This window comes from Lemur catta, chromosome 15, assembly GCF_020740605.2.
Source record: "Lemur catta isolate mLemCat1 chromosome 15, mLemCat1.pri, whole genome shotgun sequence".
Taxonomy (NCBI): Eukaryota; Metazoa; Chordata; class Mammalia; order Primates; family Lemuridae; genus Lemur; species Lemur catta.
The window spans coordinates 14,945,078-14,971,117 of record NC_059142.1 but is presented as its reverse complement, the minus strand read 5'-3'; the positions used below and the strand labels follow the sequence as shown (position 1 = coordinate 14,971,117).

The 26,040-nt window shown below is 44.1% G+C and overlaps 1 protein-coding gene and 2 pseudogenes across 3 annotated transcripts in view; 2 read left to right on the top strand and 1 right to left on the bottom strand.

Moving 5' to 3' along the window:
- The window catches only part of NCBP3 (nuclear cap binding subunit 3), a 30,243-nt gene extending 11,296 nt beyond the window's left edge, over positions 1-18,947 (bottom strand). Inside the window, exons 1-7 of one of the 3 annotated variants that reach the window (XM_045526063.1) lie at positions 18,744-18,947; positions 16,591-16,656; positions 14,075-14,180; positions 3,304-3,429; positions 1,285-1,413; positions 976-1,049; positions 132-240 (exon numbers count right to left, since the gene is read on the bottom strand). In XM_045526063.1, the coding sequence (XP_045382019.1) occupies positions 132-240; positions 976-1,049; positions 1,285-1,413; positions 3,304-3,429; positions 14,075-14,180; positions 16,591-16,656; positions 18,744-18,926 (793 nt within the window). In that variant the 5' untranslated portion in view covers positions 18,927-18,947. Of the gene's footprint in view, positions 1-131; positions 241-975; positions 1,050-1,284; positions 1,414-3,303; positions 3,430-14,074; positions 14,181-16,590; positions 16,657-18,743 lie in introns of those variants that run through there. The other 2 variants (XM_045526064.1, XM_045526065.1) reach the window with 2 other exon arrangements.
- On the top strand, positions 6,748-7,154 carry LOC123620637 (annotated as a pseudogene).
- Positions 10,638-11,480, top strand: LOC123620161 (annotated as a pseudogene).
- Positions 18,948-26,040: the final 7,093 nt, after the last annotated feature.

The following is a 26,040-nucleotide window of genomic DNA, read 5'->3' as shown; positions in this document are numbered from 1 at the left end:
TAAGTACAGACTATTATAGTTTGAAGGGAACTCTGAGATTATGTGATCTAACTTCTATTCAAAAGAGAAGGATATCACTCCATAATAATTCATTCTGATTGAAAATAATCAATACCAAATATCAAATTTACCTTTTGTAGCAAATCTCATGAATAACCTATTTCCTTTAGCAAGTTTGTTGGCTGGACGAAGATCGTTTCTTAACAAAGACTCCTCTTCTACCTGAGATAATGTGTCCAACTTAAGAAAAAAGAGCATTTTTAATATAAAAATTAAAGTCTTTTTATATTTCTGCAGTAGTAAAGTTACTATTAAGAAAGCATTCTACCATTAATACTTATTAATACTCATCAGCATTATAGCATTAGTTCCTCTGCAGAATTTCAAGTCAAAGGTCTCCCTCGATCACCTTGCCTAAAAGAATAGTCTCTGTCATTCTCTAGTCCCTTACCCTCCTTTACTTTCCTTCACAGCACTCATCATCTCCTGACATTGTATCTCTGTGGATCTGTGTATTTTCTGCCTTCCTCAATAGAATACAGACTCCAACATGGCCAGAACTTTTTCGCTTGATGCTGTATCCCTGGCACCTATAATTTGGTATATTTTATAAATACTTGATAAATATTTTTTAAATGAATATGTGATAATATTTCTAACAGTCGTACATAATCCATTATGAAATATGCCATTTCTTGCTTTTTCTTAATTTTAGCGATTAGATTACACTTTAAAGTATTTCTCAGTTAAACAATTTTCTTTTACGCAGAAGTGTGAGTACTATTCCAAGATCTCAAAATGAATTGTCACATCCACACAAACTTAAAGGCCGAGAGCCTAGTGTACCCTCAGAAGGTCTAATGGTGAAAGCCAGAAGAAGAACACAACTTACTAAGTCTTTAAGCCTTCAATAAAAAAGACAGTAAGCAATTTTTTATAATAAAACCTTACATATATCTTTGCCCTATTACTAACCTCTACATCACTTGAGTTCTCATCTTCAACTTCTCCTTCTTCAGCCTCATCATCTGAACTGTCTTCCTGCTTGTCTAAAATGGAACGTGAGGGACAAGATGAACCTTAAGATGAACCATCTCATATAAATTTAAAAGTCTGTACTTTCTCCTCCTATTTACTGATGATCCAAAGCACCACAGCTTACTTCAGAAACACCTACAGATGATATGCTACATAACACTCTGCTCAGAAATCCAAAGGCCCAACATAGGACTGGATAAAGGACAGGACTTCCAAGCCAAAGTTCCCTCCTTTGTGTTCAGTTACCTTTTTTACTTTTCTCAGATGACTTGTCCTCATTGGCATCCCTGCTTCTCATCTTATTCTGGGCAGGCAGAGAGCTCATATTGATAAGGGCTCGTGTAGCAGTCATTTCATCCAGCCAAACCACATTACCTAAAACAAAATGTGAAACAAAACATGAGATTGCATCCAAATGGTAAGTTTCTTGAGAGAAGATTCTGCATCACATTCACTGCTACAGCCTCATCTAGCTACAGACTGTCATCAGTAAATGTACAAACCAACTAATGAAAAGAAATATAGAAAGTGGTAATAAGACCTCTTTGATGAAATTATTCTAGAACTGCATTCCCAAACTGGGTTCCACAAAGTAACTGTTATGTATTCCATGAAAAACGGTTCTATATATTAAAACTGCCTGGAAGGTAGTGAGTGATGTGTAAGTATTAGCAGTTCTTGATGAAGATGATAATAACTGTCAAATAAATTTGGATTATCCTTTATAATAATGCTTCTGCCCCCTTTGCTGTTCTCTGTCATCTGAACATGCTAAATGTTGTTCCACCATCAAAAAGTGTGGGTGATGAAGGTATCCATGGGATATGTACAATGGAGGCATGACAGCCACTTGGCTTTGTAGTAACTAATTTAATTTGCCCCTTTAAGGAAGAGAATTTAGCAAGAAAAAAGCTTTGAGAAGTCCTATAGAAAATAAACCTCTTTAATGCTCTTTAAAAGATAATTTCTCATAGGTCCCTTATATCTCAGTTTGGGAAATGAAGGTCTAAAGGACTCTCACTTCTGTTACTAACATGCCCTGTGGCCTTGGGCAAATAATTTCCTTCCTCTGTTTCTCAGTTTCTGATGTACAATATAAGGTAGCTGTACTGGATGATTCTAAGGGTCCCTCCAACTCTAATATCACCTAGCTGTAGTTTTAATGACTTAAATCAGGGGTTAACAAATTATAAGCCACAAGCTAAATCTAGCCCACCACCTGCTATTTATTTATATTTGTATCAGCTTTATTTAGGTATAATTAATATACAACAAACTATACATCCATCACCTGTTTTTGTAAATAAAATTTTACTGAAAAACAGCGAGGCTCATTAGTTTATGTACTGTTTACAGCTGGTTTCATGCTACCACAGCAGAGCTGAGTAGATGTGACACAGACCACATGGCCTACAGAGCCTGAAATATTTACTCCCCAGCCCTTTATAGAAAAAAGTCTGCTGACCACTGATTTGGATAGTGTAAGTTAAGCAAAAAGAAAAAGGCAGAAAAATCTTTTACTCTATCATGTTTCTCCCTTCAGTGAAAACACTGAATGCACATCTTCTTAAGAGAGCAGTCAAGAAAACCAGGCTGCTATCTAGAGTACCACCTAGCAGGTCAGCCAGCTGGCAGCAAGTGAAACCAGACTAGAAGTCAAGATAAGAAGCCAGCAAAGTGGTTACCAGAGGTCAGGCCAGACTTGGAGAAGGCAGGCAAGTTAAAAATGACAGTTAACTCACAAGTTAGCCAGCTCACTTGTTCCATTAGGGCAAGCAGATGATGTTCCAGAAACACAGCTCAAGGCAAGCAGAGGTGAGAGGTCTGAGTATGGTGCCAGAGTATTTTGGTCCAGTTCTAGGTCAGAGACATTAAGGCACGGCCAGCCCTCAGGTAGCAATGACAAAGTCCAAAGCCCTGAAAATGCAGCCCCAAGTCTATGCAGGTGGATCCACCCATTTATTAGTAACTGTGAGTGTTACAGAGGCCTCAATCATGTACACTAGACTCAGATGCCAGTAATCAAACTCCTAGAGTGCTGGTCACCATCTGTAAGCTGACTGAGAATACCCATGGGGTATAAGCTGGCAGATTGGCTAAGGCATGCTGGTTCTCATCACTGGGCAATTTTTTCCCTCCCAAGCTAAGGACAGAGGTTAGGCACAAACAAGTAGTCTGGATCATAACCATTCACTATTTTGGATAGCAAGAACTCTAAAAATCAACAACAAAAGCATAGTCAACAGAAAACTTGGGTGTACTTACAGGAGGTATCATCCAACCATTCGATGTGAGCTGGAGGATATTCTTTAAAATAGGAAAAGATATCCTGGGTACTCATCTCATCTACTCCGCAAATGTAGATTGTCTCCAATCTCACTTTGGGGATTGCTAGAAAAACAAGACAGAAAAGATGACAGAATTTTCCTACCTTCTACTGCACATCCCATCGGTACTCCTTTGTAACAGTTCAGATAACATCCACTTAGAAAAGAAATATGCTAAGAGAAAAAACAATTATTTCAAAGGAACGTGAGACATAACAGTAGGGTAAACTTATAACTTTTCACTAAACAACAGCATTAAACAGATGATTTAATTCAGAACAAGCACATTAATCTCAGAAAGATTAAACAAATGGTGCTGATAAAGGAGATGTACATGATACCTCTTCCCACATTAACCTATAGTAATCAAAGCAATAGCAAACTTAACAGGATTATTCATTGAACTTGATAAGCTGATTCTAAAATTTTTAAATATACATCAAAGAGGAACATGCAATAGTGGGGACAATTCTGAAAGAGAAAACATGCTGCCCCTGAATATGCCAAAGCATGAAATTAAAGAAATCCTACAAATCAATAAAAAAATGATAATCCAAAATAAAAACTGGCAAAGCACATGAACAGGCAATTTACATAAAAGAAAAAACAAAGGTAAATAAACATATGATGAGATGGGTTTACTTCACTAAAGTAAAATGTACAGGAAAATGTACCTTAAAATAAGATACCAGTTTTCACTGACTAGATTTTACATCTTTTAGTATGAAGTGTCAACAGTATGTGGGAAAAGAGTTACTTCCCCTGCTAGTGGGAGTATGAACTAGCATAGCCACCCTGAAGGGCAAACAAGTAATGTCTATTAAAAATGTAATTTAGCACAAAGCCTATAAACCTAGGAATTCTATTCCTGAGTACCTGTCCTAAATAAACACATACATGTAGGTTCACAAAGTAGCTCACACAAAGATGTTCACTGCAGCACTATTTCTAAATAACCCAGCAGGTATCAGAGTAATAAATTATGATTTATCCACATTAAATGAATCATGGCTTACCCATATTATAGAATATTATATGGTACAAAACAATGAGATAATTTCTTACATACCACAGAAAGATTCTAAGACACATTATTAAGTGAAAAAAACAAATTGCAAAAAATTTCAAACAATGTGATGACACTTAAGAAAACCCATAAAACGACACAATAAATTTTGTAAGAGCACATATTTGTATACACAAATACCTAGTAAAAAGGCTAGCATGAATCACACATTGATAACTGTTACCTCTGAGGAGGGAGAAAGTTAAGGCTGTGGTCAAAAAGGAACCTTAACACTATCAGGATTGTGTAATATTTTTACTAAATATTATAAGTACATTATCTCCTTTAACCTCATTGTAAAAATGCAAATATACTGATAAGAAAAAATAATTTTAAAATACCTATGTATGCACCACCTAGCTTTATGCTTCATTCCGTATAAGATCTCAGGCAAATAAAACATTACATATAAAACTGGGGCCTGCAGAACTTCCCCACATCCCTTCTCGCCCTTCCTTCTCTGAAGTAATTCTATCAAGAACTCAGTGTCCATTACTCCAAGCATGTTATTATATGCTATATATTACTTCTATTTAAAATAAACTTATAATACATGTGACAACTTACAGATAAAAACTTTTTTAAATAATTGTTTTATGGGTGTGGTGGCATGCCCCTGTAGTCCTAGCTATTTGGGAGGCTGAGGCAGAAGGATTGCTTGAGCCCAGGAGTTTGAGACCAGCCTGGGCAATATAGCAAGACACCATCTCAAACAAAACAAAACAAACAAAAAGGCCAAGGGTTTAAACACTTGTTTTGTCATCTCATTCTGAAGAATAACAGCTGGGTTTAATGGGAGCCCATGTTGGTATGGCCAGACTAAAGCAGGTGAGTGCTTTCCTGACCACCCAGATTCACAAAGACGGAAACACTATCAAGGCTTATGAACCTAGCAAATCCTTAATAGTGACTATTGGTGCAAGAGTGAACAGAGGCCCAAGTGCAGGATGGAAAACAAGGGTTTATTTAGTCCAGAAGGCCTTCTCAGTTCTTCATGCTAAAAGCCATGACTTTGGAAGAAAAAGAGCTCATGGGAAGTAAGGAGTTGGTTCCACAGAAGGTACAAAGAACAAGGAGAGCTCCTAGTGACGGTAGAGGAAACAGCCTGAGGATCAGGTAGAAGACTTGTTGACTGGATAAAAAGGACTTAATCTTGAAAACAAGCAAAGAAAACAAAGACAAAAAAAATCCCACAAAAGCAAATATCAAGGGCATCATAGCATTGTTCTAACAAAACATTACAACAACATTAAGGAAAAGGAAATACCTTAAAAACAAAAGAGAAAGTGTAAGGAACAAAACCTCGAGCCTCTGAGGTCTATTTTAATTTAAACAGACTCATACACATTAAGAATTGGGTATTCAATGGTAGGCTGTCATGGGAAAAAAAAAGAATTGGGCAATTGACAATTTTGTTCAAAAGAACCAGATAAAGATATAAAAAAAGAAAGGTAAAAGCATTATCACTGCACAGATAAACTAGTCTCAATTAACCGGAAGATGAGAAAAGTTCATTCTCAAAAGAGAACCAAACTGACGGTGGTCAAATCCACTAGAGACAGAGACTTTGTTAAGCTGCAAATTTGAGGAAGACTGCCAACAGAGAATGACCAATACTTCCTCATCTTGCTGACAATGTCACTGTTCATAATAAAACAAGGAAACAAGGAAAGCTCCTAGACTTATGTCCAACGAATGAGAAAGGGCTAACTGCTGAGGTGGCAGTGAACGGATGCACTGGGGAATGAGAGTGGACATTTACTGAATGTTGTCTACAAGCCAAGTAGTGAGGATAACATCTTGGATTTTCTAGCAGGGATAGATGACAATGAATGACAGGTAGCAGGACACAAAACTCGAGTCTTTAGAAAAGCAGACTTCAGAAAATCCTGAGAAAAAAGTAGCCAATCGCAAGGCCTCGGATTAGAATAATCAAAAAAGCTGGAAGATACTGAATACAGTAACTCAGACTATGAGGTGATCCCAAGGAAAGAGAAGGCAGCAAAACTTAGGAGAACATAACTCATCAAAGAACACATATGGAAGATGGATAAAGAGTAAATTACTAATGAGAAAGAGAATGAGAATGGCACAAATCTGAAGGACTAATGTCAGGCTATATAGTAACATGGAAAATGCTGACTAAAGGCTGTCAAGTGGAAAGGAAAAACAACAGTGTGACTGCAAAGGGAAAAACAAAAAGTCCACACCCAAAAAGAGATAAGAAGGTGTTCACAGCCGCAGCTGCAACTGCACTGCCTCTAACTGCCCGAGTTCCAGACAAAGGAGAAGGTGGGTAAGTAAGGTCTTCATACCATGGCTCCTACAAAGCAGACTGCCTGCCAATCGACCAGTGCTAAAGTACCCAGGAAGCAACTGGCTACAAAAGCCGTTCACATGAGCGCGCCCTCTACTGGAGCAGTAAGAAACTCCATCACTACAAGCCTTGTACCGCAGCACTCCGTGAAATTGGATGTTATCAAAAATCCACTGAACTGATTTGCAAACTTCCTTTCCAGCGCCTGGTGCGAGAAACTGCTCAGGACTTCAAAACAGATCTGTACTTCTAGAGCACAGTTATCGGTGCTTTGCAGGAGGCAAGTGAGGCCTACCTGGTTGGCCTTTTTGAAGACACCAATCTGTATGCTATCCATGCCAAACATGTAACAATTATGCCAAAAGACATCCAGCTAGCACACCACATACGTGGAGAACATGCTTAAGAATCCACTATGGGCCAGGCGCAGTGGCTCACGCCTGTAATCCTAGCACTCCGGGAGGCCAAGGCGGGTGGATCGAGGCAGGAGTTCGAGACCAGCCTGAGCAAGAGCGAGACCCCGTCTCTACTAAAAATAGAAAGAAATTATATAGACAACTAAAAATATATAGGAAAAATTAGCCAGGCATGGTGGCGCATGCCTGTAGTCCCAGCTTCCCCGGAGGCTGAGGCAGGAGGATCGCTTGAGCCCAGGAGTTTGAGGTTGCTGTGAGCTAAGCTTACGCCACGGCACTCTAGCCCGGGCAACAGAGCCAGACTCTGTCTCAGGAAAAAAAAAAAAAAAAGGTACCCAAGTATATGATTTTGAGTGGAAAAATAGGGGACAGAAATCAGGTATTGGCAATTTTTCCATTTTCATTTGTTTGCGAATTTTTAATATAAACGCAGGGATGTGAAGCATTAATGCAAGTCAAAATGTTTCAGTGAACAAGTTTCAGCAGTTCAACTTTATAACAGTTATAAATAAACCTGTTAAATTTTTCTGGGAAGAAAAAAAGCGGTAAGAACACACAAAATGTTGACAATGACTGGGTTTAGGTGGTAGACTGCGGGCAATCTTCTTCTTACTCTATTTTCCAAATTTTCTTTAGTGAGCATGAATTGTTTGTAAAGTATCTAATGAAGAAAAGGTCCAGAGTGAACAGGCTCATCAAAAATGCTGACACTTTTCTTTTTTAAGTGTTTAGAGCAAAACTGCTTTGGGAAGATGATGCAAGAAAAAGGCAAAAGTGTGGCCCTATTTTGCTATTCTACTAATTGGCAGAACAGGTATCACTAAAGAATCAAAACCCATTAGGTGACAAGAGCATAAGAATTAGTTTTAATAGATTTAAATCTTCTAGTCTAGAATTACATCCCAATGTACTAACTCAAACACAGCTGTGATTTGAGAATTAGGCAGTAATCTCTAAAAAGTAGCACGGAAAGAGAGAAGTACCTTAAAGCCTTGAGAAAGACTAATTCTACACTGATTTTCATAAAGGGGGAAAACAGAAATTCCCAAACCACAGATTGAAAAGCTTACTGTCAGTCTCTGAAATTAAAAAAAAAAAAAGCTTATTAGAATCTACATTCCCTTAAAAACCTAAGTCTTTCCCATAGGAAATGACATGAGTCCAATAAGAAGAAAGCCACACTAGCCGAGCATGTTGGCTCACGCCTGTAATCCCAACACTTTGGGAGGCCAAGGCAGGAGAATCACTCGAGCCCAGGAGTTCAAGACCAGCCTGGGCAACATAGGGAGACTCACCTCTACAAAAAATAAAAATTAGCCAGATGTGGTGGTACATGCCCATAGTCCCAGCTACTTGGGAGGCTGAGACAGAAGTATCGCTTGAGCCCAAGAGTTTGAGGTTGCGGTGAGCTATGATGAAAACTGTAGCCCAGGTAACAGAGCAAGACCTTGTCTTAAAAAAAAAAGAAAAGAAAAGAAAAGAAAGAAAAAAAGCTACACTAACCTCATTTCTTTTTTGATAGAATTACTAAGCCAAGAAAGTCAAAGAATATCATAGATGGTATTTGATCTCGAGTTTTTTAAGGCATGTAAAATCCAGTTCCTCATGACAATAAAATGAAATGTGGGCTTGATGATAATAGAATAAGATTTATAATTAATACATCTGTGTTTCATGGCATGATATGGGAATATGCTGCTCAACATTCACCAACAACTGGATGAAGAAGCAGAAACCATACACACCAAGGTGGAGAGAATACAAAGTGAGGAATAGAGCTAAAAGTTGAAAGGTAGACCTAAGATGAAAATTAACTCAACAGACTGAAAATGGAGGCTTGAAATCAGTAAGATATAATTTAATAGGGATAAATAAAAAAGTAATTTTTAAAAAAGTATCTCAAGTACAAGACAAGAAAGACTGTTTTGATGGGCACAATTCCTGGGGAAAAGACCTAGGTGCTTTGGTTGACTAGAAGAGGAGCACAACACTGTGAAATGGTTGGGACAGAGACAACGGTAAGAGTCCTGCCATATTCTCCATGAACCCAACCATCTCCAGAATCTACACCTCACCTTACGAAGAACATGGAGAAACTGGAAGGAGTCTGGAGAAGAAAGACCAGAAAACCATGTCACATAAATAAAGTTTAGGGAGTAGGCAGTAAGCCTGTACTTCCATTACCTGAAGGATTATTGTGTGAATAAAAAAAGGACTTAACAGTGTTGTTCTAACTATTCTAACAGTAACTAACAGAAATTACTAGAAGGCAATGCTCAACGCAAGGAAGTATCCAAAAATAAAGTTGTCTGCCTCATAAATAGTTCTCATGCCATCACTAAGAAACATTCAGGCAGAGGCCAAAGAACCATTAGCAACTTTGCCAAAAGGTCTGCAGTGCTGGGCAAGAGATTGGTCTAGATAACCTCTCACCTCCTTTCCAACAATGAGGGCTCTGATCATGGGTATAAGGAGATGGAAGCTGCTTGAAACTAAGTCATTTAAAAGTAGCAAGTGCCTCTTGATGCAGAATAGACTAGTGTAGCATTTCACAAACCGTGTCCCTGAATGCTGGCAGAGCCGTTAAGAACACAGGCTTCATGAGACCAGCCTTCAAATCCCAGCCTTGCTACTTACCTGCCTGTGGGACCTTGGGCAAATGTCTCAACCTCTCAGCACCCGAGTTTTATCATAAAATGGAAATGATAAATATCTCACCTCACAGGGTGTTGAAAGGATAACTACATAGCAAAGTGACTGGCTAGACTAAGCGTTTAATTAAGAAATGTGAATGTTATTGTTGGCCTACATTTATGTCTGTGTGTGTCTCTGTGTCCCAACAGTTCTGTCAGTGAGTTTTTGTTTGTATTCTACTGCCCATATATTATTGTTGTTGATATTGATAATAAGAATAAATAACTTGACACCTGGTACGGCTGTAAGAGTCAAGATGCTTATTCCAATCTCTCCATTCTCCCAAGACGCTGGGTCACTTACAACTACTTGGAAGATGGAGAACGCCAGATGATGACAACAACCTAATGGTAATAACTAATATTTACTGGTTACCTACTGTGTGCCAGGCACCACTCAAAGAACTGTCATTTTGTTAGAGTCTCCCAACAACCCTATAAGAATTCCTATTATCTGTCTTTGCAGATGAGGAAACTGAGGTTCTTAGAGGGTAAGTAACTTGCCCAAGGTTGAGAGTTAAAAAGTAACAGGTCAGGATTTGAATACAGGCAACTGGGCTTTGGAACCCATGTTCATAACCACAAAACCAATCCTTCTCAATCCTGGAGGCACATTAAAATTACCTGGGAAAATATAAAAACAATAACTATTTCCAGCATCTATACAACCCCACCTCACCCCTAATTCTAATTTCAATTCATTTGGGATACACAGCAGCATTCCCTAGGGTTCAGAAACACTACCTGAGGCAACGCTCCTCCCTAGATGAAGAGATTGAAATGATCCTGGTGCTAAAGAACCAAGTGCTGGCACTGATTGTGGCTGGCTTCTCCTGCATCCTCTGCAAGGAGCCCCGGCATGGGGCACCCATGTACCAGTACTCCTTTGCCAGCCAGTCAGATGCGCTTAGCAGCTGGTGCCAATATGAAGCTCTCAAGTTTATCAGCTTCCCCACCCAGGTGCTGGCCAAGGCCTCTAAGGTGATCCCTGTTATGCTGATGGGAAAGCTGGTGTCTCAACACAGCTATGAACACGGGGAATACCTGACAGCTGGCCTCATCTCCACTGGGGTCAGCACATTTCTGCTGTCCAGCGGACCAGAGCTGCACGGCTCCCCAGCCACCACACTCTCAGGCCTCATCTTACTGGCAGGCTACACTGCTTTTGACAGCTTCACCTCAAACTGGCAGGATGTCCTGTTTGCCTATAAGATGTCATTGGCACAAATGATGTTTAGGGTCAATTTCTTCTCCTGACTTTTCATAGTAGGCTCACCACTAGGCCAGGGGGCCCTTCTGGAGGGGACCCGCTTCATGGGACAACACAGCAAGTTTGCTGCCCATGTCCTGCTTCTCGTGGTCTGCTCTGCATGTGGCCAGCTCTTCATCTTCTACACCATTAGGAAGTCTGGGGCCGCTGTCTTCACGATCATCATGATTCTTCACCAGGCCTTTGCCAGCCTTCTTTCCTGCCTCCTCTATGGCCACACTGCCACTGTGGTGGGAGGGTTGGGGGTGGCTGTGGTCTTTGCTGCCATCCTGCTCTGAGTCTATGCCCAGGGCCATCTGAAGCAATGGGGAAAGAAGGCTGTGCCTGTTCAGTCCCCTGTGCAGAAGGTGTGAGCAGGGTGGAGGGGTCCACAGGGGTGAAGTAAAACAGGACCCTCTCACCATGCTGATAACTCCTCTCCTACTGTAACTCATCAGAGCCCTGGCTCTAGGGCAAAATGCAGGTGTTTTCTCAGTATCACAGACCAGCTCTGCAGCTGGAGGTGGAGAGCCCAGGAGGAAGCTTTCCCCTTTGCCTTAGAAGTCACCCATCCTCCCCTAGAAGGGTTCTTACAAGCCCCAGGGCAGACAGTCCTCAGGGGGTTGGCAGATAACGGCTCCAGGGGGCAGAGGTACCTTGCACAGCTCCTCCCTCCTCACATTCCCTGAAGTCTTGCCCTGGCTGTCGGCTCCACCACCTTTCAGACTTCCCCTCCTCCACAGACACCTGTATTTCTTACTCCAGTGAGAAAAGCACAAATGGTGTTAGGCTCCAAATGCTGCTTTCCCAGGAGGGTAAAAGATGGTGCTGTCCTGAGGAAGGGGGAATAGAGAGCCCTGCCCAGCAACACCACCTGGTGTTCCTGGATCCCTAGGCTCTGCTCCGTGAGACAGTTGTAGGTTTTGGTACTTTGGAAATGTAACTTTTTGCTCTTATAATTTTATTAAATTAAATTGCTGCAATGGGGGAAAAAAAGAGACATTGAAATAAGCAACATTCCCCCGCTGACATTCCAGAGCAGTCCTACTGCCATTTTAAAGAGTATCTTTAGAACCATGAGATTGAAATTGCTTTTCCAAAAAAAGAAAAAAAAATTTTTTTAATTAAAACTTAACCCCCAAAACAATCCTATTAAGACAGCTATCATATTCCCATTTTATAGACAAGGAGACTGAGACTTAAAAAGACTCAGTAATTTGCCCATAGTCACAAAGAAACTGAGACTAGATTCCAGAAGGGTTTAGAGACCTGAAGAGTTCCAACAGAGGTGAGAAAGAATTTTGAGTGGGTGAACAAATATGCTTCATACAGGAAGTGACACCTGAACCAAATGAAGCATGGGACAAGGAAAGGCAAATAAGCAGAGTGAAAGGTATGAACTATTAATATAGCAGAGGAAAAGCTGTCTCAAGAATATTCAGGGAACCAGGAATCAGCAGGTGCGGTGAAACCATAGTGCTTTCAGTGTAGAGATGTGAGAGGACTCAAACATCTACTTGGCCAAGACTGTGCACGCACATGAACGTCAAGCTGCACAGTTGTCACAGGCCTTCATAAGACTTCTACTGAAACAGAAATCCACTAAAGCAGACGCCTGGAACCCCAGCCTATGAGGGAAGCAAGGTCTATCTTTGAAGGAACGAGTAAAGCAGCTTCCAGAGTTGAGCTCTGCATCTAAGCTACTCTGCCTATTAGGACTGACTGAGGAGGGACAAGGTTTGGGTCCACAGTACGGTGTCATACATTACACAGCAATAGAGCAAAGCAGTTAAAAGCAAGACTTTAGAGTCAGATAAACCTGGGTTCAAATCCCAACTCTACCTTTACTAGCTGCATAACCCCGGGCAAATTATTAAACTTCTTTGAGCCTGTTTCCTCCTTTGTAAAATGGGATAAAAATATATGCCTCATAAGGTTGTTGTGAGAAATAAATAAGAAAAAATATGTAGGCTGGGCACAGTGGCTCACGTTTGTAATCCTAGCACTTTGGGAGGACAAGGCAAAAGGATCACTTAAGGCCAGGAATACCAAGTTTCAGTGAGCTATAACTGTGCCACTATATTCCAGCCTGGGCAACAGAGCAAGACCCTGTCTCCAAAAAAAAAAAGAAAATGAAAAAATATGTAACGTGCAAAATGTAGTTAGCACAGTATCTACTAAGAAAGTAAGTTCCCAAAAAATAGTAGCTAGTCTTTCATTCATTCAACATGTTTACTGAGCTATTTATTTATTTAATTCATTTATTTTTGGAGACAGGGTCGCACTGATGGACTAGAGCGCAGTGGCATCATCATAGCTCACAGCAACCTCAAACTCCTGGACTCAAGTGATCCTCCTGCCTCGGCCTCCCAAGTAGCTGGGACTACAGGTGTGTGCCACCATGCCTGGCTAATTTTTATTTTTTGTAGAGATGGGGTCTCCCTATGTTGTTCAGGCTGGTCTCAAAACTCCTGAGCTCAAGTGATCCTCCTGCCTTGGCCTCCCAAAGTGTTGGCGCAAGCCACCGTGCCTGGCCAACAGAAGTGTTAATGACTTTCCTCCACCAATCCCAAAATTGCTACAACTCCCCTAAAAGAAGGTCTCACTATAATACACTTACATAATATTTAAAGGCAAAGAAAACTTAATACCTCTATGACAAAAGCAGAAAATGAGTAAGGGTCCTTAGAAGCACAGGCTCTAATCTCAGCTCTGCCACTTACTGGTGACTTCCTCTGGGCCTCCTCAGATAAGACAATCTTTTTTCCCAGCTCTAATATCTGAGACAGCTGATAGCATCTCAGTTTTAACAGGTGACCTTAGAAATGATAATTGCACAAGTACTTTCCTTCAGGAATATTTGCATGAGGACTGGACATGCAAGACAAGGTCAGAAGTATGAGGCGACAGCAGGCAAAAGTCATTCTCTAGGGAAATGTGGAAAAATTCCCCCCAAAACATCCTGTACCTTTCTTCATCATATCTCGGTCCAGGGCTACATTTCTCTGGGCAAGATTTACTTCTGATCGAAAATGGAAGCGCTTGGCTCGCTGTTCTTTCTTTTCAATTGCTTCCTAAAAAGTACAGAAAAAGTCAAAGCAGTAAAACATGGAGGAGGAAAGTTAAATCATAAACACAACATGACGCATCAGTGACAACCCTAAAATAAATGAAAAGAAATGAGCAACACTGTGCCTTGATTAAGTTTTGCAGAGAACTGGATATTCACACTCAGTGGCTGGGTGGCTCTGCTATAATTTGTTATCACCTCCATCCTTTCGCAGCCTATTACTGTGTCTGGGACATTGTAGGAACTCAGTGAGCATCTGTTGAGTGAATGAATAGTGCTTTACAATTTATAAAGTTCTCTGACATTTATTATTAGTAATTAGGCCAACAAATTACAATTAAACAATCTCAACATCCCAGTTTTCCAGATGCAGAAACCAAGGCACAAAAAAGCAAAAAGGTTTGCCGGAGGTACTTCAGCTAGTTAAGGGGCAGATCTTCTGATTCCAGTGCTATTTCTAGGAGCTCCTCCACAACCACCATTTCACGTCATCTGCGGGCATGGTAATCACACCCATCACGCTCTTCCACATTATATCTGCCTCAGCAGTCCACTCCCTAAAGCTAGTTCCTATTTAAAAATAACACTGAAGCAAACAAACTCTCTCAACTATTCCAGCCTTTGTGTCCATGGAATTGCCAGTTTTCATCTTTAAGCGACAAGTAGCATTGATGCATCACTGAAAAAAAATAATCAGCTTTTAAGTTTTTTCCAAGAGCTAAAATAGATTTAGGTCCAACTGCGGGTATCTGATGGCTCACAGGAACCCTTCAGTAATTGTCTATCGACTTTACCACACTAATTGAACGTCGGACTATCGAAAGCTTATGAGGATTGGTAAAACAGCAACACTTGTATTACTTCTCAATAGTTATGCTAATTTTCTTCACTGAAGTTTTCCAAGTACAAACAACAATCTACCTTCCTTGAATAACAATTTAAGTGCCAACTCTGGGACTACCACCCTTTTCCCCATATACCTGTTTCATATAATGGCAAACTGTGTAGGATTAAGAACAGTCTGCTTCTTTTTCAACTACACTAAGAAAACATTTTCACTTTATTCTATTTTCTTGTCTAACAGATGATCAGTTCTCTTTCTTTTGGCCTTTAAGTAATCTGAGACACACTGAGACACAGACAAACTATAAAAAGATAAGCATGACATATTTATTTTTATTTTTGCTTTTATGCATCCAATATAGCAATATATGCTATTATTCAGAATTGTAATTCAGAATTCTGTTCCAAACTTAATTGCATACATTAAAATCAGAAAGAATGTCTAAACTGGACATCACTGATTAAAGCAACAAACATGTACTGACTGTTTATAATAAGGAATATAATAGGTTTGACTCCATGAGGTGTTATAATGAAGGTCGTAATCTGTTAATAGCAACCACTAGACAAAAGGCAACACTCTTAGGTACTGAAAATAATTCAGTTGACTTGACCTTCAAAGTTTAGACAGCCAGGCAATCAGGAAACCCTTGCCCCTTTTTTTAGAGATGGTGTCCAGCAATGTTGCCCAGGCTGGCCTTGAGTTCCTGTGCTCAAGCAATCGTCTCACCTTAGCCTCCCAAAGTACTGGGATTACAGGCGTGAGCCACCACAGCTAGCCAGGAAACCCTATTTTTCTAAGACTCCAACCAGTGAGGAATATAAACAATTACTAAGGGCCTACTATGTGCCGGGCACTTTTCATATTTTATTTCATTTAAAGTGGAAACAGCAGGCATTTTTTAAAGAATGAGCATAACACTTTTTTTTTTTTTTTTTTTTTTTGAGACAGAGTCTTGCTGTGTTGCCCAGGCTAGAGTGAGTGCCGTGGCATCAGCCTACCTCACAGCAACCTCAAACTCCTGGGCTTAAGCAATCCTCCTGCCTCAGCCTCCCGAGTAGCTGGGACTACAGGCATGCACCACCATGCCTGGCTAATTTTTTCTATATATATTTTTAGTTGGCCAGATAATTTCTTTCTATTTTTAGTAGAGATGAGGTCTCGCTCTTGCTCAGGCTGGTCTCGAACTCCTAACCTCGAGTGATCCATCCGCCTCAGCCTCCCAGAGTGCTAGGATTACAGGCGTGAGCCACCGCGCCCGGCCTAAAGAATGAGCATAGCATTTTAAAAAGCATTCCCAATACAGAACTTTTTTTGGAAATGGTTAAGCACAGGCATCTAGATATTGTGATTTTATCTTTCCATGGATGCAAGAACACACAAATGGTGCCTAGATGTTTTCACGATGCGTAAAAGCATCACTGCGTAACATGAAGTTTAAAAAAATTTTTTTGAATTCAGCAACAAAAGAAAAAAGGAGGTAAAAAAGAATATTTAACATTCTTCAAGTTCTAAGGACCAAGTTCATTAAGTTCACCTGTTTATCAAACTGAATAAATAACTGTCTTACCTTGGAGGTGACATCAATCCCAGTGATAAAGCTGCCAGCCTTGTTTTCATATCTTCTGCTTGTGTCCTAACACAAAGAGGAAGGGTGAGAAATCCTGACAGCAATTGAAGAAAAACCCAAGAGAAAAGACAGTCTGACAACTGGTTCTTTTTGAATAGTCATTCTTCTCAGCAACCCTCCCCCACCACTGACAACCTCTTATTAAGAAGCCCATCCCAGTGACTCCATAGTATCAATCAACCACTCTAACAAGAAGTCAGAACCTGTCCAAAACCATAAGAAATTCCATCAGCTGAAGGTATCCATACAAAGAAAATCTAAAGGCTTTCGTGAAAAAATGTCAAAGAGGAGGCAGTCATTTATCTCTCCAACCCAGACTGGACAAATTGCTCATGCCAGGCCACCAGGTGGAGCACAAGCTTCCATCAAAATGCAGAAAGTCCAGGCTCACTTAGAACTCCTAGAGAAAATACAGCACCGCGCAATGAAAAGAGGACGGGATTTGGAAATTTAGCAAGGACTAAAGTCTCAGCTCTGATGTTCATTAATTACAGAACACTGTAAAATTTCTTTGACCTCTCCGGGCCGAGATTTTCTCCATGATATCTGCCCACTTTCCTCATCTCTTTTGCTGTTTTTTTTTTTTGCTGCTCTTCCATTTGCACTACAGAACTTTCTGTGCCTCCAGCACAACAATCTTGTTCCCATCTCAGAACCTTTGCACTTGCCATTGCCCCTGCTGGGAACACTCCCTTCCAATGTGCACATGGTTGGCTCCTTTTTGTCATTTAACGTCCAGTTTAAATGTCACCATCTCAAAGGACTTCACTGACCATCCCATCACATTCTGTCTCCAGCTCTGCACACGCTCCTCACCCTTGCACTCTCTATCTGTTAACATTATTTTCTTCACAGCACTTAACACTAAGGAAATTATTTACTTGTGTTCCCAACTGGAACATAAACTCCAACAAGGAGTTTGATCTTGATCTTGATCTTGATCAAGCACTTAGGGTTGTGTCTGGCACATAGTGGGCATGCAATAAATACATATTGAACTGAATGAATGAAGGGATAATTTCTACTTCACAACTGCAATCATATTTATTTTTTTGTTTGTTTTTGTTTTGAGACAGGGTCTCACTATGTTGTCCAGGCTGGTCTCCAACTCCTGGGCTGAAGAGATCCTCCTGCCTCAGCCTCCCAGAGTAGCTGAGACTATAGTCTCAGGCTTAGGCACCTGGCATATTTAAATGATACCATGTAATGATTTTAAGGGTAAAATCCCCTTATGTTCATTGTTATTAACCACAGTCACTATCATTTGCCATCTCTAGTGATCCTCCCTTAATCTTTTTTCCATATCTTCGTTTTAAAAGCAAGACTGGTAAAAAGTAGTTCATGTTAGGTGAGAAATTAAGTACATGAGAGGAGCCATCCAGGCCTGAGACCAGCTCTAAGAACTGGATATACGACTATCAAACCACAAGCAGAACACCTCTCACCGTCCCCATTGCGGTAAAAGAGGGACCAAAAACCGCTGGTGGTCCTGTGGCATTTCGGTGTCATTACAGGTCAGATGCCGGAGTCACAGTGTACGTAGGTGCTACGCGGCAGTGGAGCTGCGCGAGGCAACATGACCCCTCAAGTCACAACAGAAACATGAGTTTCTGCTTCTGACAGGTCCAGCCCTCCCAAGGGAAAGGGCGAGTGCCGCGTTTAACAGATACCAACTCCTCTGGGGCAGGACCCCCAAGGAGACCTGGGTGCCAGCGCCACCCCGCAGTTCCTTCAGGGCTGCTCCCGGTTCTGTTCCCGCGCAGGGCTCCCCTTTACCTCAGTGTCACCCCTCCTCACTCCCTCGCGCTGCGCGGCTCAGAGGGGCAGCGGACGGGGTGTCCGCGACTGCCTTCCAGCCCCCTCCTCCCCACCACCTCCAGCGCCCTCGACACCCATTTCCGGCGCCCAGGCGTCCTTTCTCTAGCTCCGGTCTCTCCTCAAGCCTGACGCCCCCGCCCCCGGGCGCTCGCGCCCCTCTCTCCAGCTGCGCGGACTCCCCCGGCCGAGGCTCCCGCCGCCTCCCCTTCCGGCCCCCTCCGGCGCAGGGCACTCGCCCCGCGACCTCCTCCCCGCTCCCCGCCCCCCGCCCGTACCGGGATCAGTTCCTTCAGCGAGCGCCGCACCGGCACGATCTCCAGCTCGCCCTCCTCCACCTCCATAGGCTCCGGCTCGCCACGGTCCAAACTGGACTCTGCCTCAGGTGACGGGAGCCCCAGGGCCGGCCCCGCCGGGGCCTCCGCCTTCACCGACACCCGCAGGCCCCGTACGGCCGCCATCGCTGCCTGCCGGCCGCACCACTGAGAACCCGCCCCGCACACCCGCCAGCTAGAGCGCCGCCGCCACTGGCCACCGAGGAGCCGCCGCTGCCGCCTAGAGCGTCGCTTGGCTCTGTCAGAAGGCCGGCATTAGCGTTCCCGCCCCCTGGTGGCGGGAGGAACCCGGGCCGGCTGCGGCGGGACCTGGTAAGGAGAAGGCGGGACCGAGTGGGGGACAGGGGCGGGGCCTGCTGGAGGGGACGGGATCTGGAGGAGATCCGTGTAGTCCGGTGTTACGGGTCTAAATCTGTACTAAAAGCTAACTTTACTGAGCGATCACTATGTGCCAGACACTTCTAAGCGCTTGAGCCCTGACAACCCCATGAAGTAAGTCCTGTTATTACTCCTGTTTCACATATGAAGAAACTGAGGCACAGAAATGTACCCAAGGTGACAGGCTATTTAAGGGATAAAACCTGGCTCCAAGCCTAGGCAGTCTGGCTCCAGAGCCCAGAATGAGCCTTGGTATATCACCTCTGGGCAACCTGCAGGTTTACGAAGTTACCTGCCTTGCCAACCTTTGTCTCTTTCAGGTCTCCCCAAAATTGGCCCATGTTACATACACTAAAATTGAGACTCCAAGAGGGTAGTGACCTGCCCAAAGGCCAGAGCTTAGACGCCAATTTCCTGACTCCTGAAGGTGCTATCCACTGTAGACCTGTGAGCATGGTTTCCTGCTGGTATTTTTCTCGGAGCTTGGTGGGGGAGAGGGAGTATCCGGGCTTCCAGAGGGCGCCACTGGTCAGTTTTTGGTTTGAGTCCTGACTGCATCTTCCTCCCTATGTAACCTTAGCCTAGTCCTGGCCCCTTTCTGGGCCTGTTTTCCTGCCTGATGAGTGAGTAGGGGGACCCTAGAGTTTCTGAGCCTTACCAGCTCTGACCATGGAGGAACAAATAATTATAAACCAAGGAAGAGCATGATCAGCATAAGACACACCTGGGCATCAAGCTGGCTGGCCCTGCCCCACACACCATGTGTGGCCTTGGGCAAGCCACTGAACCCTGTGGAGCCTCAGTTCCTTCATCGGTAATATGGAAAAATATTACCCATCTCCAAAGGGGGTTGTGAGGGTTAAATAAGATAATTATATATAGATACAGGATCCAACAGAAGGGGTGCAGTACATCATAGTTTTTCTTAAATTTGGGTTAAATCACAGGGCAAACACAAGACGGAGCTCTTGGCCAGGCACAGTGGCTCACGCCTATAATCCTAGCACTCTGGGAGGCCAAGGTGGGAGGATCACTTGAGCTCAGGAGTTGGAGACCAGCCTGAGCAAGAGGGAGACCCCATCTCTACTAAAAATAGAAAAAATTAGCCAGGCGTGGTGGCATTTGACTATAGTCCCAGCTACTCAGGAGACCAAGTCAGGAAGATCGCTTCAGCCCAGGAGTTTGAGGTTGCAATGAGCTATGATGACGCCACTGCACTCTAGCCAGGGCAACAGAGTGAGACCCTGTCTCAAAAAAAAAAGACTAAGCTCTTCAGCGGACTAGTTTTGCTTGATGAATGGAACACAAAGTAGTTACAAAATTAGGTTGAATGCATGGAATGCATTTGTGTGCATTTTTAAGAACATTTCAAAGAAAGTTTGTACTTGGGGTGGCCAGCTGTGGGTGACAGTCACAGGCCCCACCATTACTAGGCTTGTAGGGTGGGGGATGACAGAGGAGGAAGCAATTCCTCCTCCACTGTGGACACCAGGAGGCCGGCAGAGAGGGCTGGGCAGGCCCCTATCCCTGCTGGGTAGGAGCCTTGCTGCCTGAGGATTCAATTCAGGGAGGACTCAACATTGCAGTTCAGTGCAGTTCAGGGGAGAACCAGCACCCTCGTGGGGCTCTAGCTGGCAGGTGAATTAGGAGCCCAGGGCAAGCCAGGACATCAGACAAACACCAAGGCTCCTAGGCTTCTTTCAGAAAAGGCCTTCATGTCTTTCCCCTTTTGGTCACCTAACTCACCTTCCCCCCTTTCCTGTCCTTGGTGCAGCCAGCTGAGGTGGAGCCATGGAGAATTTAGGAGGTGGTAAAAAATAATTTTCAAAAAGCTAAAAAACATGACTCTCAAACAAATATAAAATGAATACATGTCAAAGCTTTTATCCATTCATTAATGAGTGAGGAAACCATTAAGATATTAAGACTAGTTCAAAAGAGAATTTGAGAATGAACATAGAGTTGGTCAGTCAAAGGAATGCTGAGATGCATTTGACAAGGCAGATTAATGCTCTACAAGGCAAGAAACTATAACCTTTGGGGTTCCTTTTTCTACCAGACAGCAGACATTTGCATTGCTATTGGATAAGAATTATGTACTTGTTATGAATTTTCTATAAAGTAACCTCTACTCTCACAGAGTTGTAAAATACCCTAATCAGTAGTAAATAAGGAGTCAGGAGGCTGAGGCAGGCAAGAAGACCACTTGTGGCCAGGAATTCAAAACTAGCCTGGGCAACATAGTGAGACCCCATCTCTACAAAAATTAAAAAATTAGCTGGGCATGGTAGCACACACCTGTAGTCCCAGCTACTCAAGAGACTGAGGCAGGAGGATCACTTGAGCCCAGGAGTTGAAGGCTGCAGTGAGCTATGATTGCGCCACTGCACTCCAGCCTGGACAACAGAGTGAAACCCTGTCTCTAAAAGAATAATAAATAATAAATAGTAAATAAGAAGTCTTAGCTGGGCACAGTGGTATGTGCCTGTAATCCCAGCTACCTGAGAGGCTGAGGTGGGAGGATCACTTGAGCCCAGGAATTCCAGCCTGGGTGGCAGAGCAAGACGCTGTCTCTTAAAAAACTAGTAAATAAGAAGTCAAACAAAGCTACACATCCCTAGAGAATCAGATGGTTCCCCAGGCAGAAAAGGCATGTTGGATAATACCTGGCACTGCACCGAGAGGACATCTGTGTAGTTCTTTTCACTATTTCCAAATTCTGGATAATTTTTAATAGAAAAAACCAGGAGAATGGGACACTGGGACAGACTAGAGAGTTTTCAGAAGAGAGTGGTCAAGTGTCAAATTCAACCACAACTTGACATTGGAACTTAGCTTGGGTCTAGAGGTTCGTTGGCCATTGGTGACTTTGAAGAGACCGACGTCCATGAAGGCGAAGGCAGATTAATGGCCGGAGTTGAGGCAGTGTGGACCACTCTTTTGAGAAGTTTATGAAGGGGAGGCTAGTGGGCAGGGGAGGATATTAACAGGGTCTTCTAAAAGGTTCCTTTTTGGGTTTTCTTTAACTGAAATTGGCCATTACCTCTCCTTTTTCCCTCCCTCTCCAACTCAGGGAGGAGGAGTATAAAAATAATGGAATCCTATCTCTCCCGGAGTAACAAAGGGAAAAGCCATTCAAAGGTCATATGAGCTCCTAAGGTGAAATCGAATGCTACTTGAAGACTGGTAACAAGTCCACTGGCCTGAGGTGACGCCCTGCTGATGACAGCAGAAATGGCATTTAATGCACTTTTACACTGGGCACACAACCCCCACATCCCGCACCCCTCAGTCGTAGTTAAGGAGAAGTTTCTATAGTCAAAGAGGTCATGAAGCAGCTGACCCTAGTGGGGGGTACTATATATAGGCCCCCCACTGGCTGCATAGCTAAATTCCTAAAAGGACCATCTTCCCTCTCTTTCTCCATTCCTCTCACCTCCCTTGACCACTCAGCATCATAGATACCCTGTGCACCCCGCCATTATAATGCCACACTCAGTTTTCCTTTTACCTCCCCACTGCTCCTGCCCCAGTGCCTTTGCGGCTTCTTTCTCTTCCCCCAACAGTGACAGTCCATCAGGGCTCCATCCTGGGCCCTCTGTCTTCTCACCCATGCTCACCACCCCCGCCCCGGACCGTCTCCTCGTACACAGGCATGGCTTCCAACTCCACTGCCATCCACGCCCCAAGGGCCCTCACCTCTCCATTTGCAGTTCTCACCTCTCCTCTGAGCTCCAGACCTGCATGTCCAACTGGCTCCTGGATGTCTTCCCTTGAATGTCTCAAGGCACCGCAGACTCAACCTGCCAGGTCCATTCCTGTGTTCCCTCCCTCCCTGATCAGCACAATCGTCATCACTAGTTGTTCAAAATCGTCCATGCACTCACATGGCAACTTGATTAATGTGTATCTCTTGCTGTGGACTGTGAGAGCCACGACAGCAGGAACTGTGTTGGTTTGGCTTAGCGTCTAACTCAGTGTCTGGTTACGGAAGGCCCTGGACAAATACTGAAAGGATGGATGGATGGATGGACATATCCAAAGCACGTGAGGCCTTTGCCTACGCTAGATTTAGGAACACAGAGCCCCGATCTACCACCCCTCTTTACCAAATCCTAGACCAGGGCTACTCATGTCAACCCTGTGCTATTCATTAACATCACCTGGGGAACTGGAAAGGTTACATATTCAATGATTCCAACTATATGATATTCTGGAAAAGGCAAATCTATGGAGACACTAAAAAGATCAGTGGTTGTCAGAAGGAGAAGGGGGAGGGAGGGATGAACAGGAGGAGCATGGATTTTTAGGGCAGTGAACTATTCTGTATGATACTGTAAGGGTGGATGTATGTCATTATACCTGTCAAAACCCATAGAATGTACAGCACAGAGTGAACCCTAATGTAAACTGTGGACTTCAGTTAATAATAATGTATGATTTTGGCTCATTAATTATAACAAGTGTACCCCAGTGCAAGATGTTAATAGTAGGGGAAACTAGGAGGCAGAAAGCAGAGTTTGAAGGGGTATATGGGAACTGTCTGTACTTTCTGCTCAATTTTTCTATAAACCTAAAACTGCTCAGAAAAAAAAAAAAGATATAGTCTATTAATTAAAAAAAAATCCTGACACCTAGACTACGTCCCAGACCATTTGAACCAGAATTTCCCAGGGTAGGACCCAGGCATCAGGATTTAAAAGCTCCCTAGGAGAGTGTAGCCACGTTACCAGGTTGAGAACTAACTCGTGCTTCAAACTGGATGGGGAATGGAGGGTGGGGTGGAGGGGCAGGCAGATCCAGTGGCAGGGGAGCCCTTCTCATCTTTGGGGTGGGTTTCCCAGGGAGGTAGGTGAATGTTGGCACAGATCGCCGTAAAGGAGAGGGGAGCACTTGAGGGCAAGTGGAGTCCTCTCCTTGTGAACGCCCCAGAGACTTAGACATAATCCCCCTTGAACTCTGGGGGAAACCAAGTGAGAAGTGTAGCCAGTGCCCTGCAGTTTTGCACTTCTCCATTTATCCAGTTTTATTCCTTCAGTGTAGACCTGTGCATAGGTCATGTGTGTGTGTGTGTTGGGGGGTGGGGGGTGGGAGAGACCAAAGGACTGGGGGCCAAAGTGCAGAGGGCATCAGACAATCACATGGGTCATGGCTAGGACAGTGACCAGTCCTGCTGGAGTGGGGCTGAGTGAGTCCGGCAGTAACAGGGAACAAGGAGCCCCATGCGGAGGGCATCTGAGAGGCAACGCTACCCGGAATGTGGGGCAGCAGCCCTCAGAAATCACAGGGGACAGAAATTTGCTTTATACCTGATAGAGAGGCCTGAGCAAGTTTGTAGGCTGAGGGGCAGGACACAGAGAACCAGAAGAGGCCAGAGGTAAACAGGCCAGGGAAAGGGCTTCCTGAGAGATGCTCCTCAACTGGTCTTCAACATGGGGGAGCAGTGAGGGGCAGGTATAAATTGTGACAATGACTCAGCCAGTTGGCAAGACTGTGATTCCTGCTTCCTGGCCTCAGCCTTGTAGGAAATGGGCCAGACACCAGACCATACACCACTATGGACCACGGAAGGCTTCCTGGAGGAGGTGACTTGGAGGTGGTGGGGCCTATGCAATTAGGAGGGCAGAGAGGCTGACCACACAAAGCGGGGATGGGCTAATGAATGACAAAGTGGTCAGCCTGACCTGGACAGGGGCTGGCAGCTCAGCCTGGAGAGTGAGAAGACCCAGGCTTTTTCCGCTGGCTCATCCTAGCTGGAGAAATGGATGTGTCTGAAGCCCCAGAGAGCAGAGCTATGTACGTGTGTCTAGGGGCATGGAAGCAAGCAGCATGGTGCCCTCAGAGGCCCAGTCTGGCAGGAGCCTGGAGCAGTGCAGGGAGTCCTCGCGGGCCAGGGCTCAGTTCTGGAGCGAGACTAAGGACAGACCCCTCCCCAGACCCTCCTGGTCTCCTCCTGAGCCTCAGTGGCCCCCCAGGCCCAGCACACCCCCCACGTGGCTCCCCTGGGATCCCTCAGCAGAGTCCCAGTGCCCAGAGGGCAGCCCGAGGCAGGGCTGCTCGTTAGCCTAAGGGGAGGCTGTGCGAGCACCGCCTGCCTGCGTGTGGTAAGGTGAGTCCGTAACCTGAGGAGTGTTTATGTGGGTCCCAGTGTGTGTGCGGGGTGTCCCCCTGGGAAAGTTGGAACCCTCAGTGGCCCTGGCCACCCTTCCCTCCTCTCCCCCAGGCTGAGACCACATAGGCTAGGGGGAGGCAGGGACCAGGCAAAGGGTCCGTGGGATCCAGAGTCCCAAGGCATCTCTGAGAGGAACCAGGCCTCTAGCAAATTAATCTGACCCAAGGAGGGGGTCATGGGAGCCCCAACTCGAAGCTGGTCAGAAGTTCCAGAGGCCTTGACTTGTGACTGGTGTCTGAAGTGGGGGCAGTCTTGGGGACTGAGCCCTCACCCTGGGGATCTGACACCATCACCAGGTAGAAAGTGTTAAAATTGGATTGGAGGACACCCGCTGGTGTCTGCTGCAGAACTGACCGCTTGCTTGGTGTGTGGGGAACGACCCCCTCACATCTGACCATAGTAGTCTTCTGTGTCGATAGCTGTGCCATGAGAGCAGAGGAAAACAGTGTATTTTTTCCATTCCGACCCCACGAAGGAGGTGCCATTATTCAAATTATACCAATAAGGAAACTGAGCTCCTCCAGCGACTTGCCAAAGGTCACACAATTATTAAGTAGCAAAGTTTGGATTCAAGCTCAAGGCTGTCTGACCTCAACGATGACTCTTTTCATCATGGCCCTGGAGGGGTTCAGAGTCCTGAAAGCCTGTACCAGTGCCCAAGGCTAAGGGGGCACAGGGAGGACACTGGGC